This window comes from Gopherus evgoodei, chromosome 2 (genome assembly GCF_007399415.2).
Source record: "Gopherus evgoodei ecotype Sinaloan lineage chromosome 2, rGopEvg1_v1.p, whole genome shotgun sequence".
In the NCBI taxonomy this organism is placed as follows: Eukaryota; Metazoa; Chordata; order Testudines; family Testudinidae; genus Gopherus; species Gopherus evgoodei.
Window position 1 is genome coordinate 163,041,241 of NC_044323.1, and position 17,612 is coordinate 163,058,852.

General features: G+C 46.2%; 1 protein-coding gene across 6 annotated transcripts in view; it reads left to right on the forward strand.

Annotated features, from left to right (window-relative positions):
- TACC1 (transforming acidic coiled-coil containing protein 1) overlaps nt 1-13,919 on the forward strand; it is a 93,107-nt gene extending 79,188 nt beyond the window's left edge. For all 6 annotated transcript variants that reach the window (XM_030552214.1, XM_030552211.1, XM_030552209.1 and 3 more), the window contains 8 exons: nt 1,039-1,094; nt 5,195-5,332; nt 6,514-6,590; nt 7,141-7,184; nt 7,799-7,959; nt 9,012-9,118; nt 12,086-12,206; nt 13,193-13,919. In XM_030552214.1, the coding sequence (XP_030408074.1) occupies nt 1,039-1,094; nt 5,195-5,332; nt 6,514-6,590; nt 7,141-7,184; nt 7,799-7,959; nt 9,012-9,118; nt 12,086-12,206; nt 13,193-13,261 (773 nt within the window). In that variant the 3' untranslated portion in view covers nt 13,262-13,919. The remainder of the gene's footprint in view (nt 1-1,038; nt 1,095-5,194; nt 5,333-6,513; nt 6,591-7,140; nt 7,185-7,798; nt 7,960-9,011; nt 9,119-12,085; nt 12,207-13,192) is intronic.
- Nucleotides 13,920-17,612: the final 3,693 nt, after the last annotated feature.

Below are 17,612 nucleotides of genomic sequence, written 5' to 3' on the forward strand. Positions count from 1 at the left end.
TAGATTCCTGACAGGAACCGGTTGGACAAACATCTCCCAGGATCAATAACACTTGGTCCTGCCTCAGTGCAGGAGACTGAACTAGATGACCTATCGAGCTCCCTTCCAGCCCTACAATTCTGTGATTCTGTGTTACATTGATATGACACTTCCCAAGCCAAAGGACCCCAAGGAAAACCCCAAAGTTTACAGAGTACATGGGTAATGACTGTGACTGTAGACACTCAAGTAAATCCTGTTAGAAAACAGGAAAAGCTCAAGATCTCATCTTCATGTGTATTTGTACAGCACCTAACGCAGCTTATCTAGGGAGTTGTATGGTCCCCGTACCACAGTATCTGAGCACTTCCTGGTCATTAATGGCTTGTATCCCCACAGCTTGAATGCAGTGGGGTATCATTCATCTCCATTGCACGGATGGAGAACTGAGGCACAGGATAGATTGATTTGCCCAAGGTGAGGAGCTGGACTTGGGTCTCCTGAGTTTCAGTCCAGCAGCCTCACCCCTAGCCCATCATTCCTGCTCTGGGCTCTGATCCTCCCTGGGGCCCCTATTCAGTATCAGTATGGTTTGGTACTGTACCTATACAGAGCTGCTGCTTTGTCTTCCGCATACTTTGCCAGCTCCTTTGGTAAGCAGGTGCTGGTATCATAGAATATCAGGGTTGGAAGGGACCTCAGGAGGTCATCTAGTCTAACCCCCTGCTCACAGCAGGACCAATCCCCAGCTAAATCATCCCAGCCAGGGCTTTGTCAAGCCTGACCTTAAAAACCTCAAAAAATCTGCTCCTTTGCTGTTGTCAAGGTTCCCCCCTGGGTGGGCATGTCCCTGTGTGTAAGGAAAACTGATAGGCCATGTGCTGACCCAAAATAAAACTGTCCATCTTTGTAAGGACAGGAACCCCACAGAGCCTGGAATCCTGAGCCTTAGGGAACTGCAAGAGATGGCCTTAAACTCTTCTATTCCAGCAAATCTCTTTGCTGGAGTGACAGTCGTGCTCTCAAGGCAGCTGTAACACGTCGTGCCCTGTGTTTTAGGGTTCGAAAAAGAGACATCCAAACAGAAGGAGAAGGATGGGCCCAGCAGCCTCCTGGTAAGTGCAGCTTCACCTTTACTCTGACCTGTCGCTTCTCCTGTGCCAGTGACCTCCTTTGAAACACTGTGATTCACCACGGGCCTGATTCTTACTCACATTCCTTGACTTGAGCAGGGTTGTTTGCATGAGTAAGAAGTGCTCTTTGTGAGTAAGAGCTGGGCCTCTGCCTGCATATTGCAACACTTGCATGCACAGTGAAAAGTGGGAGACTATGCTGAATATACTAAGTGAGCACGCCAAATCCCTGCTCTCTGACCACTAATATTCCACATTCCCTGATACAGGCCTGAATCCTCCAGGGCACTGCAGAAATGGCCAAGTGGCCTCTGGATCACCCAGTGGTGGGAAGTCTTTCTGAAAGCACCTCAGGAGAAAGCTTCTTTGGGAGCTAATGTATTTAAAATTGTGAACTGGGGATTTAACCAATCCTGATTTCACAGCAGCCCTTGAAGTGCTTTCTAGAGAGAGGCCTTCCTTCTGTGCATGCAGCCCAAAACCTTGTCCAGGCAGGCGGATGGGAGGGTGCTGGTATAGGCAGGGAAAGGCAGGGGCAAATGAACTGTCCGCAGAAGGGATGGTACTGTGTACACCCAGGAATCCCATGGAGAATCAGGACAGGTGGGAGTGTGTGAGCCACACGTGGTCAGGAGCGCGTGATGGACAAGTGGATGTTTGTGGTCCCCAGAATCAGATGGGCAGTGGAGACATACGCAGATGCTGTCGGAGCATTTTTAAGATGCCCAGATATGAAGCTTTACAGCCCGAATGAAGTGGAAGAGGAGAAGTCAGGGGATAAAGCTCAAACCAGTGACAAGGGAGAGTCTTGTCCCCATCACTTGGAATCCTGTAGCAGCCGCTGGTGAAAAGCAGGCAATGCAGCCCGATAGCTGCAACAACTCTCCCCAGAGACAGATGGTGGCTGTGAGGTGCTGGCAGTGACAGCTGCTGCATTTGCCTGCAGACCATCTCTGTGTCCTTGCCAGCTGCCTTCCCATTGCCATGTGCTTGGGGAGATTGGCATGTGGTGTCATGCTCTTGTGGACTTTATTAGACCAGCAGTGTAATCTCCTTGCAACATGAATTGGATTCATGTGGCAAGAGGCTCTTTTAAAAGCTGATGGGACTGCTGCCAGCTGTGCCCCTCAATGCACAGCTAGTCTGCTGTCCGCATGGGCTGCATGCTCGGCTCCCTCTGCTGGGCGCTGCATGGAGCTGAAGTGGTCTCGGGTAGTGTGCCACTGCAGTGTCTGCTGCTGGGGATGGGAGAAGAGAGGAAAAGCGAGAAACAGAAAACAGACTGGTGGAGTGAATAAAAATCCTGTGTCTCTCTGGAACCAATCACAGTGAATAGCGACGGGGAAGTGAGCTCTCACACCCTACTGGAAAGGGCCCCAAACTCTGCTTCTGGAAGCCAGCTTGCTTGCTCCCTCCCTACAACTAGAATGGTGTCCACTGAGGACGAGATAAAATAGCTCTGGTGATCAAGAGAGCACTGCTGCTGCCAGTACTCTCCTCAGTCGCTCTGTGTCCTGATAGCTCAGCCTCATGCACAGTAGCACTGCTGGGAGCCAGGCAGCAGTGTCAGAGCAGCTGTGACCGGTGTGTAGATAAAATCCCTTCCCTACTGTGACAGAGCCGTGGGCAGGGGGATGTGCTATGCTGGCTCAGCTCCACACGGCTGGAACAGCTAAAAGAGGAAGGTGACAGGCAGATGACAATGAGATTAACCCCGGCAGCCAGCTCAGCTTCCCTGGGACAAATTTCACTACCCTAAGCCTCCCAAGGACATGAGTAAAGCAAACCAAGGGGAAAGTACTTGCTTTCTGTGGGGATTCCCAGCTCAGGTCTCCAGAGCCCTGCAGCTGTTCTAACGGTTCAGTGTAATGCATTAGTTGGTACAGAGAGGCTCTGGGGTGGACATGGGCATGCAGGACTCAGGGGGGTATTGAGCCACATTAGAGGGAGACTCTCCACTCAGTCAGACAAGTCATGGTCAGTGTCCAGGGCAGCTTGCTCCTTCCTTGGAACTGGGAGCTTGGCAGAAAGTGGGAGTGGCCGATTTGGGGGGCGGGAAACATGGGGGATTGTTACTTGCCGAGTGCTCAAGAGCATGTGCCCTAGTGTAGGATATCATAGGGAAATCTCCAACCTACATCCAAGAGCTCCTCTCTTGGTGCACTGCATGGCCCTGGGCAGGGGTCGCATTAACAAGATTTTTCCAACTGCACCAGCTTGGGGTCTCAGAGTATTTATGCCGAGAGCAGCTGACACTCCCATTACTGTGCTGTGTTCACTCACCTGCCGCTGTGCTGCGTAATAAGAAAGTTCACCCTCACTAACCAAACAAGATTCTGCATCTGGCTCACGACTGAAAAACACTAGAATGTACTGCTCAGAGAAAGGGTGTTTTTCTTTAACAAAACATTGCACAAACTTTGACTAGCTCCTCGGTATAATGCTTCTCTCTTTGTGGCCTGTGGCCAAGCAGATAACTGGGAAGGGAGTGTAGTTGGGATTAGTGGCATACAATTAAGAAAAGGACATTTTAGGAGACTAGGTATCAGGAAAGATTTTCTAACAGTGAGATCGGTCAGGTTGTGGAGAATCTCCCGAGAGAAAGGATTGGAGATATTTAAAGCTAGATTGATTGCAACAGTGGAGAATAGACCCCCTCAGCAGTGCAGTATATGAGGCCTTTTCTAAATGATTTTAGCATTGTGATTTCCTTGCATTTAAGTAAGAGGAGATGGGTTCTGAGTGGAGAAGTCCCAAGGTAGAGCATATGCGACTTTGCTCATTAGTAAGACTAGCAAGGGAAATCTGTGAAAGGTGCATTGATTTCCAGATCAGGGTATTAGATTGTGAAGTTCTCCCTGGTAGGAGAGACTCTTGGTTTTCATGGGGTGTGTCCTGGATGAGGCTGCTTTGAGTAATTGGTCAGGGAATATGCAGCAAGCGTTCCAGAGAACACAGACTGGAAGGACCCTATCCGATGACCTCCTGCTCTAAGGAAGCATGTTAAATACCTGGCTGGCCCAGTTGCTCCAAGAAGAGGTTGCTGCTGCACAGCACATGCTAATGCAGAGGGAAGGGGATGGCAATCTGTCTCCAATCAGGGAAGCAATGATTGGACCCTGTCTGCACAGGAATGTCAGATAGATGGCTGCTCTGCAGAGACAGATAATCGACACTGCTCCGTGCATGAAGGCTGTCTGACCCTAGAACCACTTGTGAAGCCCAGCAAAATAACCCAGGCTGAGCAAACATCTATACAACTGCTTCCGGCTGTAGTGAATCCCCCATTAAATGGGAGGTGACTGACACAGGATACGCTGTCCCCTGCAGGCCCTGACATAGGCTGCTGCAATTAACAACACTTAGCAAAGCTCATGTCCCTGGAGCTGTTTTAAATCGGTAGCAGCCCGCGGCATGTAGCAAAGGGAGTGTGATAATATTGTGGGATCTGGCTCTGGCAACATCTTCATTAGAAACTGTCTGATATAGGCCCTGCGAAACAGGCTTTCTGTCATTTCTACGTTTGGTTTAAATCTAACATCCTATTCAGGACTCAAAGTTTATTGGATTTCTAAAGGGTGGTAGCCTAGAGACAAAGGCCAGGCTGACCTGGAAGGGACTCACACCCTTGCCCGTCAGGTGCATTAGCAAGAGACTTTCCTTGAGGCCTTTTTCCCTTCACTGTGCACACATCCTATGAGCTCCTGCTCCTTCTAGAGCATGCGTCAAACCCCCTCACTCTGCAATGGAAGCGTATGCCCATATGCCAATCTGACAGTTGCATTTTCAAGTGACTTTGGAGGGAATCACTCATCCAGCCTCAAGAGAGGGTGGAATTGGCTCAGTAGACAATGGGACCTGAAGGGGACTGGGCATGACTGGAGTGATAGGGTTTGTATCCAGACCAGACACTCCACTGTTTCCTTCCCACAATGGAGACGGGCCTCTGAATGTTCAGTGTACATATACAGGATGGGTGAAGGAAGGACTTTAGAATGTGGAGACATACCCCAAAGACAGGCAGTTGGGCAGAAAAACTGCAGATTGAATGTGTCATTGAGCAGTAATTCTTGTCACCGCAGGGTGATTGTGGCCTGTATTCAAAGGACAAAGCCCCTGGGGCCATGACGACCGGAGCGAGTGGAAGTGAAAGTCCTCTGGAAAGCATTTGCCTCAGTGAATCTGACAAAACAGCCGTGCTCACTTTAATAAGAGAAGAGGTAATGGTGACTCAGCACTGTCGGGGCTGGTGCCTGCTTAGGGCAGCAAAATGTGTTCACCCAGAGCAGGAATCCATCTCTGCCTGGGGCCTCTAGGGTCTACCACACACTAATAATATAACCTCTGCTGCCGCACATCTTAGGTGTATCCAGGATGTGGGAACTAGCCTCCCAGAGAGGCAGAGATGCTGCGGGGTGACACTCTCAGCGGAAAAGGTGGGGCAGGCGATGAAGTTTAAGGCTAGAAGGGAACAGTAGATCTAGGCTGACCTCTATTGCACAGGCCATTACAATTTCACCCCATTACTCTGTATTGAGCTCAAAATCTTGTGTCTGGCTGAAGCACACCTTCCAGAAAGGCCTCTAGTCTGGATTTTAAATCATCGAGTGCTGGAGAATCTTTTGGTTCCTCTTGGGTACCCTCCTACTGCTTGGCCAGCAATTCTCCTGGCCTGCAGAAGGTGCCTGCAAAGAAGACAGCAGCAGATCCCCCCACTCTCACACTTCCATCGTCTTGTGGTAAAAGCAAGACTCCAAAAGGGGAGAGTTTTATAGCCATGAATGTATCTAAGATTTGTACAGGTCCCTTTCTATAAAACCCCAGGTGAGCACCTGTGTTGATGTGCAGTGGCAGGCTTTGGGGCAATCATCTCCTTATGCATCAAGTTTGCCACTTAATGTTTATTTTTCAAATGGCATAAGCATATAATTTTCAGCAGAAATGCTTGCAATTAGACGCTCCAAACATTTTGAGCCAGCACTGGAATCTAGATTAAATCTTTGCCCATTGCTAGTAATCTTGGAATATCAGGGTTGGAAGGGACATCAGGAGATCATCTAATCAAACCCCCTGCTCAAAGCAGGCCCAATCCCCAGATTTTGCCCTAGATGCCTAAATGGCCCCTTCAAGGATTGAACTCACAGCCCTGGGTTTAGCAGGTCAATGCTCAAACCACTGACCTCTCCCTCCCCCCTAAAGAGCTGTCTTCAGCTAATATCAAAGCGTTCAGGTTTTGCATTGCTAGTGGTTGGATTTAATGTCTCTGATTATACTCTATGTCTTTCTCAAGTCATAGTCTGAAGCTGAGCTTCAGTTGTAGGGCTCCACCTGCCGGAAAACAGCCCTTGTATGCCTGGAGGTGGAGAGTTAGAGTTTGCATTTTGTTTCCTTTATCATGTAGATAATCACTAAGGAGATCGAAGCAAATGAATGGAAGAAAAAATATGAAGAGAGCCGACAAGAAGTCTTGGAAATGAGGTAAAAATCTGAGCTCTGAGGTGTTCACCTCTCCAACATTATCCTTTAGCATTTCCACACAGAGCTACAGATCAAATCGTGCCTGACTCTTGGGGGACATTCCATGCAGCCACTGGGGTATATTGAAGCAAAGCTGTTGATTTTGGGGTGCTGAATTGCTTGGTACTGAAAAGCTGCTCGTGCATCTCTTCTTTTGTGATTCTTGTGGTTTGGTTCGCTCTGGTGGTAATAAAATAACATGGATAGCCATGCTCAGGATGGAACATATTACAAGCCCTGAGCTCATCATGCTCAGACTGTAACAAGTCTATCATGTTCTTTGTGCTAAGAGTAAAATCCTATAGTCTAGATTGTTTCAGGGACTATATATAGCTTCAGACTGTGCACACAGGCTGCCTCTGGAACTGGCTGGTATCTTTTTGTTTTCCAAAGCCATAAGAAGTGTGCATGGCAACAACATACCAGCTGCAGTTTGCCAGCAACAGAGCTTCACAAATACAAACGAAACCCCAGACTGTGTGTAAATGTCCCCTGTCCCCTTTCGTTCTAGGAAAATCGTGGCTGAATATGAAAAGACCATTGCCCAGATGATAGGTAAGGTCTCTCTAGGTGGCAGCCGTCACTAGCGTTAGGAAGTTAGTGGCCTCGGGATGGCTTGTGGGATGCTGATCACAATAACAACACAGAGAAAAATGGACCCAGTTTCATCTGTTTCCCCTAGTTCAGTGCCCATCTGCTGTTACAACCAGGACTGGCCTCCATAAGGAGCATGCAGCAGAATCCCTTACTCCCACTGCACCATCTGCCCTGACCAGCTTCTCTCCATTCTGACAAATGACCGTTAGGTTTTCTAAGTGGGAAGTTCCATGTGTTCCCATAGCCCTGACGTTCCTCTCTATTAGACACCCCACCCCATCCCGCTACCCCCGGCTTTCCACCGTGACGATGTATCGTCCAGCCAAAGTGGGCTGACAGAAGCTCCCCTGGAAGAGCCATCAGCAACATCTGAAGTTGGCCAGTGAGGACCACTGCAGTGACAGCAGCTATACTTTCATCTCTGCTTGCTCCTGGGAGTCCCTCCTGCTTGGAATCCAAGCCAGGGCTGTCACGGGGCAATTTGGAGTGATAACCCTGGGGCGCGGCGGCAGCAGTCTCCATTTCAGAAAAGGACAGTTTTGATGTAAATATAATTTACTTCTAATTCACAGAAGATGAACAGAGGACAAACATGGCCTCCCAGAAGAGTCTGCAGCAGCTCACAATGGAAAAGGAACAGGCCCTGGCAGACCTGAACTCCGTAGAAAGGTCCCTGTCGGATCTGTTTCGGAGATACGAGAACCTGAAGGGCATTCTGGAAGGGTTTAAGAAGGTCCTTTACTCTCTTGAGTGACTTGCTTTCCTCTTCCTTGTTGTACCTCCTGTGCTGCCTGTGTGATGTTCTGTCCAATGGTTTCTGGTTAAGGGGTTATAGAAGCACACAGGCTATTACTGTTTCTTGTCCAATACTGTTTTGGTTGTCCTATGTCCCCAACGCTACTTTGAATCAATGCTCCTCGGTAGAGTTGGGCAAATAACAGATTTCTCAATACACTGGCAAGGCCAAGATTTTGGGACGGTGGGGGAGAGGGAAGGGAGACGCAATTGTTTCAGGTCAAACTGAAAATGAATTTTTTTGACATTTTCAGCAAATCAGAAAGTAAAAAAAATTCATTTCAGGGTGGTCAGAATGTTTTGTTTTGCTATGGAGCATTTTTTACAATAAAATTAAAGGACATTTCTAAGCTAAAAGTCATTTCAAATAAAAACATCAGGATGGTTTATTTTTAAAACATTGAAGTTAAATGTTTAGGTTTTTTCAGATTTTTTTTCATTTGAAACAATTTGGCAAAATTGACACAAATTTGCAAATTGTTTTAATGTCACCAAATCTCCATTTTTCACCAAAAACAAGTCAAAAAATTGCCCAGCTCTACTCCTTGCCCTCAGTTGAAGGATGTTTCTGGTGCTTGCGTTTATCTGTCAACATTGGGATGAATAAGCAGGGTACCTTTCTGGGCTGTAAATGTCACAGGAAGCCAGTGATAAGAGCTGCTGGAGCTGATCGCAGCAGGGAGCCTGTTCCTCTTAATAGATTTTACAGTCACATTCTCCCTGTACTCTGTGAACCATAAGACCCCAGAAGTAACAGAGGGATCCAAGCAAAGGGCTGGAGCAAAGGCAAGGTATTATAAAAACATTATCAGAGTGGCGGAAAAAGGCCGTAGCATAAATGAGCAATCTGTCAGAAGAATAAAAAATACTTCAAATTGTGAACCTCAATTTCCATCTGGGTGTCAGTTTTGTAGTTCGTATCAGCACAGTGTGACATGCTCAACTCCATTTCAAAGTAGTCACCATTGTTTTGCAATTTTTATCTTCCAGAATGAAGAAGCTTTGAAAAAGTGTGCTCAGGATTACTTAGCCCGGGTCAAACAGGAAGAGCAGCGGTATCAAGCCCTGAAAATCCATGCAGAAGAAAAACTAGACAAGTAAGAATCCCACATGTGGGCTCTGCAGAATGCAGGCTGAGTCTGGAACTTCGGGAGAAACAAGAATGAACTTTGATTTCAGTCTTTCAACCAGGTTTATAAATAAAATATTAGATTCATACCAGAGTCTTTGAAAGAATCTGTAACGTTGAGAAGGGTCCTGCTCATTGTTTATAGACTCATAGAGTCATAGACTTTAAGGTCAAAAGGGACCATTATGATCATCTAGTCTGACCTCCTGCACAATGCAGGCCACAGAATCTCACCTATCTACTTCAATAACAAACCCCTAACCTATGTCTGAGTTATTGAAGTCCTCAAATTGTGGTTTGAAGACCTCAAGTTGCAGAGAATCCTCCAGCAAGCGACCCGTGCCCCATGCTGCAGAGAAAGGTGAAAAACCCCCAGGACCTCTGCCAATCTGCCCTGGAGGAAAAGTCCTTCCTGACCCCAAATATGGTGATCAGCTAAACCCTGAGCATGTGGGCAAGACTCACCAGCCAGCACCCAGGAAAGAATTCTCTGTAGTAACTCAGATCCCACCCCATCTAACATCCCATCACGGGTCATTGCGCATATTTACCGCTAATAGTCAAAGATCAATTAATTGCTAAAATTAGGCTATCACATTATACCATCCACTCCATAAACTTATCAAGCTTAGTCTTGAAGCCAGATATGTCTTTTGCCCCCACTGCTCCCCTTGGAATGCAGTTCCAGAACTTCACTCCTCTGATGGTTAAAAACCTTCATCTAATTTCAAGTCTAAACTTCCCGATGGTCAGTTTATATCCATTTGTTCTTGCGTCCACATTGGTACTGAGCTTAAATAAATACCAAGGAGGGAGAGGAATTATCCCTCTGATATATTTATAGAGAGCAATCAGATCTCCCCTCAGCCTTCTTTTGGTTAGGCTGAACAAGCCAAGCTCTTTGAATATCCTGTCATTATATCCAAAATCGAGATAAATTAGATCCACTGCGTTTCCTTTGTCTAAAAAATCTGTTACCGTCTTAAAGAAGGAGATCAGGTTGGTTTGGCATGATCTACCTTTTGTAAAACCATGTTGTATTTTGTCCCAATTACCATTGACCTCAATGTCCTTAACTACTTTCTCCTTCAAAAATTTTTCCAAGACCTTGCATACTACAAACATCAAACTAACAGGCCTGTAGTTACCCAGATCACATTTTTCCTTTCTTAAAAATAGGAACTATGTTAGCAATTCTCCAGTCGTACGGTACAACCACTGAGTTTACAGATTCATTAAAAAATCTTGCTAATCGGCTTGCAATTTCATGTGCCAGTTCCTTTAATATTCTTGGATGAAGATTATCTGGGCCCCTCGATTTTAGTCCCATTAAGCTGTTCGAGTTTGGCTTATACCTTGGATGTGGTAATATCTACCTCCATATCCTCATTCCCATTTGCCATCCTACCATTATCTCTAAGCTCTTCATTAGCCTTATTAAAGTCTGAGGCAAAGTATTTGTTTAGACATTGGGCCATGCCTAGATTATCCTGAACCTCCACTCCATCCTCAGTGTTTAGCGGTTCCACTTCTTTCTTTCTTTCTTTTCTTCTTATTTATATGGCTATAGAACATTTTACTATTGGTTTTAATTCCTTTTGCAAGGTTCAACTCTACATGGCTTTTGGCCTTTCTGACTTTATCCCTGCATGTTCTGACCTCAATAAGGTAGGATGACCAGATGTCCCGATATAATTGAGACGGTCCCAATATTGAGCAGTTTGTCTTGCGTCCCAACCGAACTCTGGTCAGGACGCCTTTTGTCCTGATATTTTGTTTCGTGCAGGGTGGCCTTTTTTTTTTTTTTTTTGCTCAGGCAGTGGTGACAAGCAGAGGGAGCGCCTTTTCAATTAGTACGCTCACCTGGCGTGTCCGTATCTTCGGTGGCATTTCAGTGGCAGGTCCTTCACTCACTGACAGTCTTTGGTGGCATTTCGGCAGCAAGTACTTCTTTCTTTGCCAGCAAGATTTATTACCCACCACGGAAATGCCGCTGAAGACCGTCAGCGACTGAAGACCGGCCACCGGAGTGCTGCCGAAGACTCGGACACGGTGAGTGTAACAACTGAAAAGGCGCTCCCTCTGCGGCGGTCCCGATATTTTGGAGTTGTCATCTGGTCACCCTACAATAAAATAGCTTTCCTTGCTGATCACTCCCATCTTCCACTCCTTGTAGGCTTTCTGCTTTTTCTTAATCACCTCTCTGAGAACCTTGCTCATCCAACTTGGTTTACAACTCCTGCCTATGATTTTTTTCCCCTTTCTTGGGATGCAGACTTCTGATAGTTTCTGCAACTTTGACTTGAAGTAATTCCAGGCCTCCTCCACCTTTAGATCCACAAGTTCTTCAGCTCAATCCACTTCTCTAATTTCCTTAATTTTGTAAAGTTAGCCCTTTTGAAACAAAAATACTAGTCACAGATTCATTTTTGTTTATCCTTCCATTTAGTTTGAACTGAATTAGCTCATGAAGGTGTGAATTTAAACAGAAGTAGTTAAACCAGTCAAACCCCTGGGTCCACAGTCTGATTTTGGTATAAGGAGCTTATTTTTGTTCATCTTAAACTTGTTGCAGTTGACTTAAGCTATCTCAAGAAAAGCTGCTCTGAAACCGAAAGCAGTGTGTCTACACAGGGGTTTGCCCATCTTAAATAAACCAGTTTAAAAGCCAATTTAAGTTTAAACTATTGCAACATCCCCATGTAGACACAGCCTCAGAATCTATTGCTCATAAACATGGAGGAGAACTGGAGCCAGCACAGCAAGTGCAGTTGTTACTGGTTGCTTTAACAGGTGACTTTATCCTTTGCTCTGCTAGGCATTTAGATAACTGTACCCTGTGGCACTGTGTAATGTTACTCTGTTGGGCTGTGGCCAATGCGATAAATATTCTTGCTCACCCTGTGTGTGTCTCTCTCTCTAAACCCCAACGTAGAGCCAATGAAGAAATTGCTCAGGTGCGCACAAAAGCAAAAGCTGAGAGTGCAGCTCTCCATGCTGGGCTGCGCAAAGAGCAGATGAAGGTGGAATCGCTGGAGAGAGCCCTCCAACAGAAGGTAAAGGCCCTTTGGCCACTGCCCCCATCTGGATCCTGAAGTGGTGTTTGTTTAGCTATTGATTTCAGTGGAAACAGTTGCTATTAAAGTGTCTCCTACTGATCTTGGGATCATTCCTCAGGTCACAGCCAGCGTGAGAGAGAGGGTCTCAGAAAAGCTAGCTCAAAGCCAGGCAGGGTGAGGAGGGGAGGAATATAAATTCTGTTCTTTAAATCTCTGCCTGTTCTCCACTTAACATCACACTGAAATATTGCTGTGGCTATTGGGAACAGCTGCATTTCAAGCTGCACCGTCCACTTGGGGACATGAAATCCAGACGATAAATGATACTGGGGTGTCTCCATGCGGCTATTAAACTCACACGCACCATGGAATGTGTGTCCCAGCTGATCCTCGACTTGAGCTGTATCAGGACTGTGCTCCTAGACAGGGACCTGGGCAGTTATATGGAGCTGGAGAGTGATAAGTTGTCATTAGGATCCCCCAGGATCTGCCTAGACAGCAGATCCTGCAGGACTATCTTGGAATGCAGATCTCTGGCATCATTCTAGGGAGATCTCCTGGAGACCAGCGTGGATAGTAAGTCTCTTTTTCGACATCCTTCTCTGCCATTCACTCAGCTGGCACATGCCAGAGTGCCTGCATACTACAAGGATAGCTGCTTTGAAATGCAATGGATGGCATTACAAAGGGATTAGTAGCCATAAAGCTGTTTGCAGAAGCGAATGCCCTGAACTACAGAGCAATCTCATTGGCCCCCACATGCCATGTGATAGAGCCCCAGTCCCTGCAGAGGGTCAGCAGCAGAAGCAAATTGGCTCTGCCCCCCTCCCCCAAGGGGCCATGCCTTCCCTTTTATGATGATAATGAAGATGATTTATTTGTATTACCGGTGGGGAAGGGGTCTGGAATTGATCACTCACTGGTTACCTGTGGCCATCGGGGAACTTCAGCTCTTCATCTCCATGTGACCATTTGTCTTTCAGAACCAAGAAATTGAAGAGTTGACCAAGATCTGTGACGAGTTGATTGCAAAGATGGGAAAGACTGACTGAGCCTCACTGCCCTTCGTCCAACACTCTGCACTTGGCTGCTTATTTTGTAACGTTGCGCACCTTGCCTTATTCTCCAGGAATAATCTCCCCTGAGCAGAGAAAGCACATATGCACAGCTGCCTGCCCCACTTGACTGCAGGATCCCATCACCCCAGAGTCAAAGCTGGTGTCCCAAAGGGTTCTAGTCTGATTGTTTCAGAGGGTTTGCAACCCCAGGTTTTTAGGGCTCAGCTCAGCTTTTCCCTAATCCGGCAGGACATGTGCATTTCCTGTGGTGTCATCAGCAGCCACATGCCCACCCCTACAGAGAGCACCTCAGTCAGGCCTGTGGACATTTTCTGGGGTCCCTTTCTGGCAGCTAGGGAGCTGCTTTCAGTTGTACCCATATGAGAGCTGGGATTTTTATTGGGTACCTTCTGTCGAGCAGCTAACCAGCTGGCATTTTTCTCCTAAAAACAACGGGGAGGTCCCAGCTATGATGCCAAGCCCACACCCAGGTGCCAAGAGCTGACAGTGCAATACTGGCAACTTGAGAAAGGAAGGCACTGTGGGGTCTCGGCAGAAGTGTCTGGGATAGGGAGGTAATGATGTTAAAATCAGGGGTATCTGACAGGAAATCACAAACACACACACGCACACGCGCATGTAGTTTTGATTAACTGGTTAATCCTACACCTGAACTGGTTTGCCTGAAAGTGCTTTGATTCATTTCTGATATGCTAATCCAAGTGTATATTCATGTAACATGTCCTAGCAAGTCCTGATCCCGTGTCCTGCCAACAGCTAGGGAGGGAAGCCCAAGTGTCTCTCTGGATATGTCTACACTGCACTCTGAGGTGTGATTGCAGCTCAGGTAGCCATACCTGTGCTAGCATGGGTAAAAATAGCAATATAGATGCAGCAGCATGGGCTTCAGCAATGCACGTAGGTACCCAGGGTCCCTGACATGTTTGTACTGCGCATCTACATTGCTGCCTTTAACCAGGCTAGCGCAGGTGTGTCAGCCTGAGCTGCAGTCACACCTCAGATTGCAGTGCAGAGGTATCCTTGGTCAGTGCACTTTATTGTCCTTGCACTAGGGCTCTCTGTTCTCTCTCATCAGCCTTGGTGGGTCCTTCCTCACAGCTGCACAGCTGGATCTTCCATCCAGACAGATGTGCTTGCATATTTGGTAACCCACTTTGTACATATCCTGTTGGGATGGTACCACTTCCCCAGTGCTGCCCTCTAGCACCATCATTTCCTGGCATTGATTAGTAGTATTTTAATAGTAATTCAAAATATGCAAAGCAGAGCTCTTTGGTATTGGTTCATAATGCTGCTGTGAGATTAGAGGAGTGACCTCTCCCTTTGGGGACTGCAGAAAGAAGGGAGCAGGCCCTAATTTATGCATATGGTGAATGTCCTAAAATCCTTTTCTCCAAGTCCATACAGAATGCCATTTAAAATGATGCAAAATGCTCTGGACTGTGTCTTGCTCTCAGAAATGCCTTTGCAGTTTTACGAATACTAAAAGGACCAGAAACTAGTACAAGCAAAGTCAGTTGCAAACAGCCATTAAATAAACTCGCAGGTCCAAATGAGCAGGAAACTGAATCATACTAGCTATGAAAGCAAACCACTCAGTGGAACTGTAGTATGCATTTTCCCTTTATTTGGACCAAGCCAGATTCATGCAGAATTGCTGAAGCACCTTTCATACTGCAGTAGAGACCCAGAAGTTCTGCAGGGCGATGTATATTTAAATGTATGTAGCTTGGTTTTGTACCATACTTTGTACCATACAGTTGCATGAGCCAAAGTTAGCAATGACTTTTGCCAGTTTGCGCATTGGCAATGCTTTCCCACCCTGCAGAGTTGCAGCTGGTCTCATCCATATGGCATTCACGAGGGTGCAGTACCCCTAGCCTGACAGCAGTGATGCTCACAAGCTGTATGAACTGTTCTGTCCATGCTAATTTCTCTTGGTCAGGGAATTATGCTTTGGAACCATTTGTCTGAGGTTTTGTGCAAAGCAGTCCTGCCTTTCAGACAGAGAATGTAACTCCAGAACAAAACATGGGCTGTGCTAGGCAACAGCTGGGGTGGTAGTGGATCCTATTTTAAAGTCCTGAGTGGATAGTGGTGAAGTATCAAACCAGGGAAGGATTTGCTGTTTTGGAACTGAGCCCTAGCTAGTGGCTGATGTAAAAGTTTAGCAAGTCTTTTGGCTGCTATCGTTTCATACCAAAATCAAACTCTTCTATTTTCTGGTTCCTGACATGGACCATGCAGAGCACACATCTGTTTCTGTTGGAGATATAGTTCTAGAAATATACTTTATGAAATGTATTCTGTAGGGAGATGATGATTATACATTGAACAAGACCAAGATGGTGCCACCCTGCCCCTAGCACATGACTAGCTAATGGGACTAGTTTAGCATGCCTCCTTTGAAAGTAGTATCCTGCTGTGCACTGGAGAAGGTCCCTCCAAAATTAGCCCGGGGTCGTTCCCTTGGTGGGATATGGACCCCCAGCGTTTTTGTGACTATTGTGATGGCAGGAAAGGAACCCCCCCATTCCTGTGCTGTTCCCCCGGGTGCAGTAGTTACACAGCCCTCAAGCATGTTGGTAGGAAAGCTTGTATCAGAATCTACAGAGGGAGACGGGCCACCCCCTCCAGGCAGTCAGTGAGCCAACCACACACAAAGGAGAGCATGCGGCCACGAGGCTGCTCTTCCTGTCAACCTCAGTGATCCGGTTACACCAGAGGTAGCCAAATCCGGATGGCCAGATGCTTTAGAACGAATGCCAGAATATTTTAATTTATTTATTATCGTCATTATTGTTATTTTTTAACTTATTTTCTCTGAAGTCTAGACCTTCACTATACCTTAACCAAGAAATTTTGGACCTTGACAAAAAATAATTGCTTGCCCCTGGGTTATACCATAGTTTGAGTATGGCCAGACTGAAGTGGGACCATTCTCTTTCGCTCACTTGTTTGCAGAACGTACCTAAATCGTGTTGTGATTCTTGAATAATAATGACTCTTTCTTGACAGGCGTTAGCTAGATGTTACTGCAAGTGGACAATGGCAAATAGATGAATCAAAGGTGAGCCCCCAAAGGAAAGAAGCCAAACACTGAGATACAGCTCTGAACCTCTGGGGTCTGCAGATTTGGGCTAGAAACCTTGTTGAGAGCAACCGTTCTGTGGGAGGAGCTTGTCATCTCCACTTCCAGCCCCAGCAGGGATGGGTAGAAAGTAGAGGAAAAAAAGATGTGTGAGGGAGGAGAGTTTATCAAGTTTTTTTCAGATCTCAGACGAAGTTATTTGTTGTTTTGGGTTAGTTTTGAGTTGGGAGCAAATTTCAGGTTGTTTCTGATTTAATCAGGATCCATTTAACTCTCTCCTAGTAAATATGGGCAAAATTCCAGCACAAGGTCCATGCACCACTCATGTTGCACGTGATTTTGATAAGACTTGAGTGGTACCTAGTCTTGGCACTAGTCCTCTGCACAGGTGTGAATTTCACCCAATGTGCTCAAAATGTTGAGTTTAAATAAAGCCATTCATAAATTGTAAAAGAGTAGCCAGGATCCTGGGCTGACTTGCTCTCTGCCAACAGTGTCCATGTTGTAGCAGAGTTTAGGTAGTAGCCAAATGGCACTGAAAACCTGCCTGGCAGCTCCAGAACCAAATCTGAGTTTTTGTAAAACATTATTGTACTACCCGATGAGAAAAGCCTCTGAATAAACACAAGTTTGCCGCAGAACTGAGAAGAGGTTTCTTAATAAAGCATGTTTAATAAAAACCCCTTTTATGTGTGAGTCACATCACAGGTTCTCCTCATCCCGAAAAAAATCCACATTAAAAAAGTGTAAAATATGTCCATTAAGTCCATTCTTTCTTTGTTATGAATAGTTGTTTGATGTAATCTCTGCCCTCAGATACACTGCCCCATATTATGCCACTCATGTTCACTCCCACCTGTGTTAAGAGAAGCGAAATTAGATTTCTGAGCAAACGTAGTTGCATTTGCTATCTCACTGGGGCCATAAGGGACTAAAACAAAAGTATTAAAGGTTTGCTTATTAAGGGCTAAAGTCTGGAGATCCAGCGCGTTAGGGCACTGGGAGACTGATTCTTCAAATCTTAGCATGTTTTGAGGTAGCTGTCTCTCTTTGAGGGTTTTTTTTGGTTGCTCTGAGATGATGCGTCCTTGCAGAGAGGTTTTGATAAACTCCAGAGAACACAGCTCCATAAAATACAGTCATGAGTCTCAGCATCTATACAGAACTGTAGCTTGCAAATTGCAAAGTCAATCTTTAACAAACCTCCTTCTCCTCCAAAGGTAAGAGAGCTGA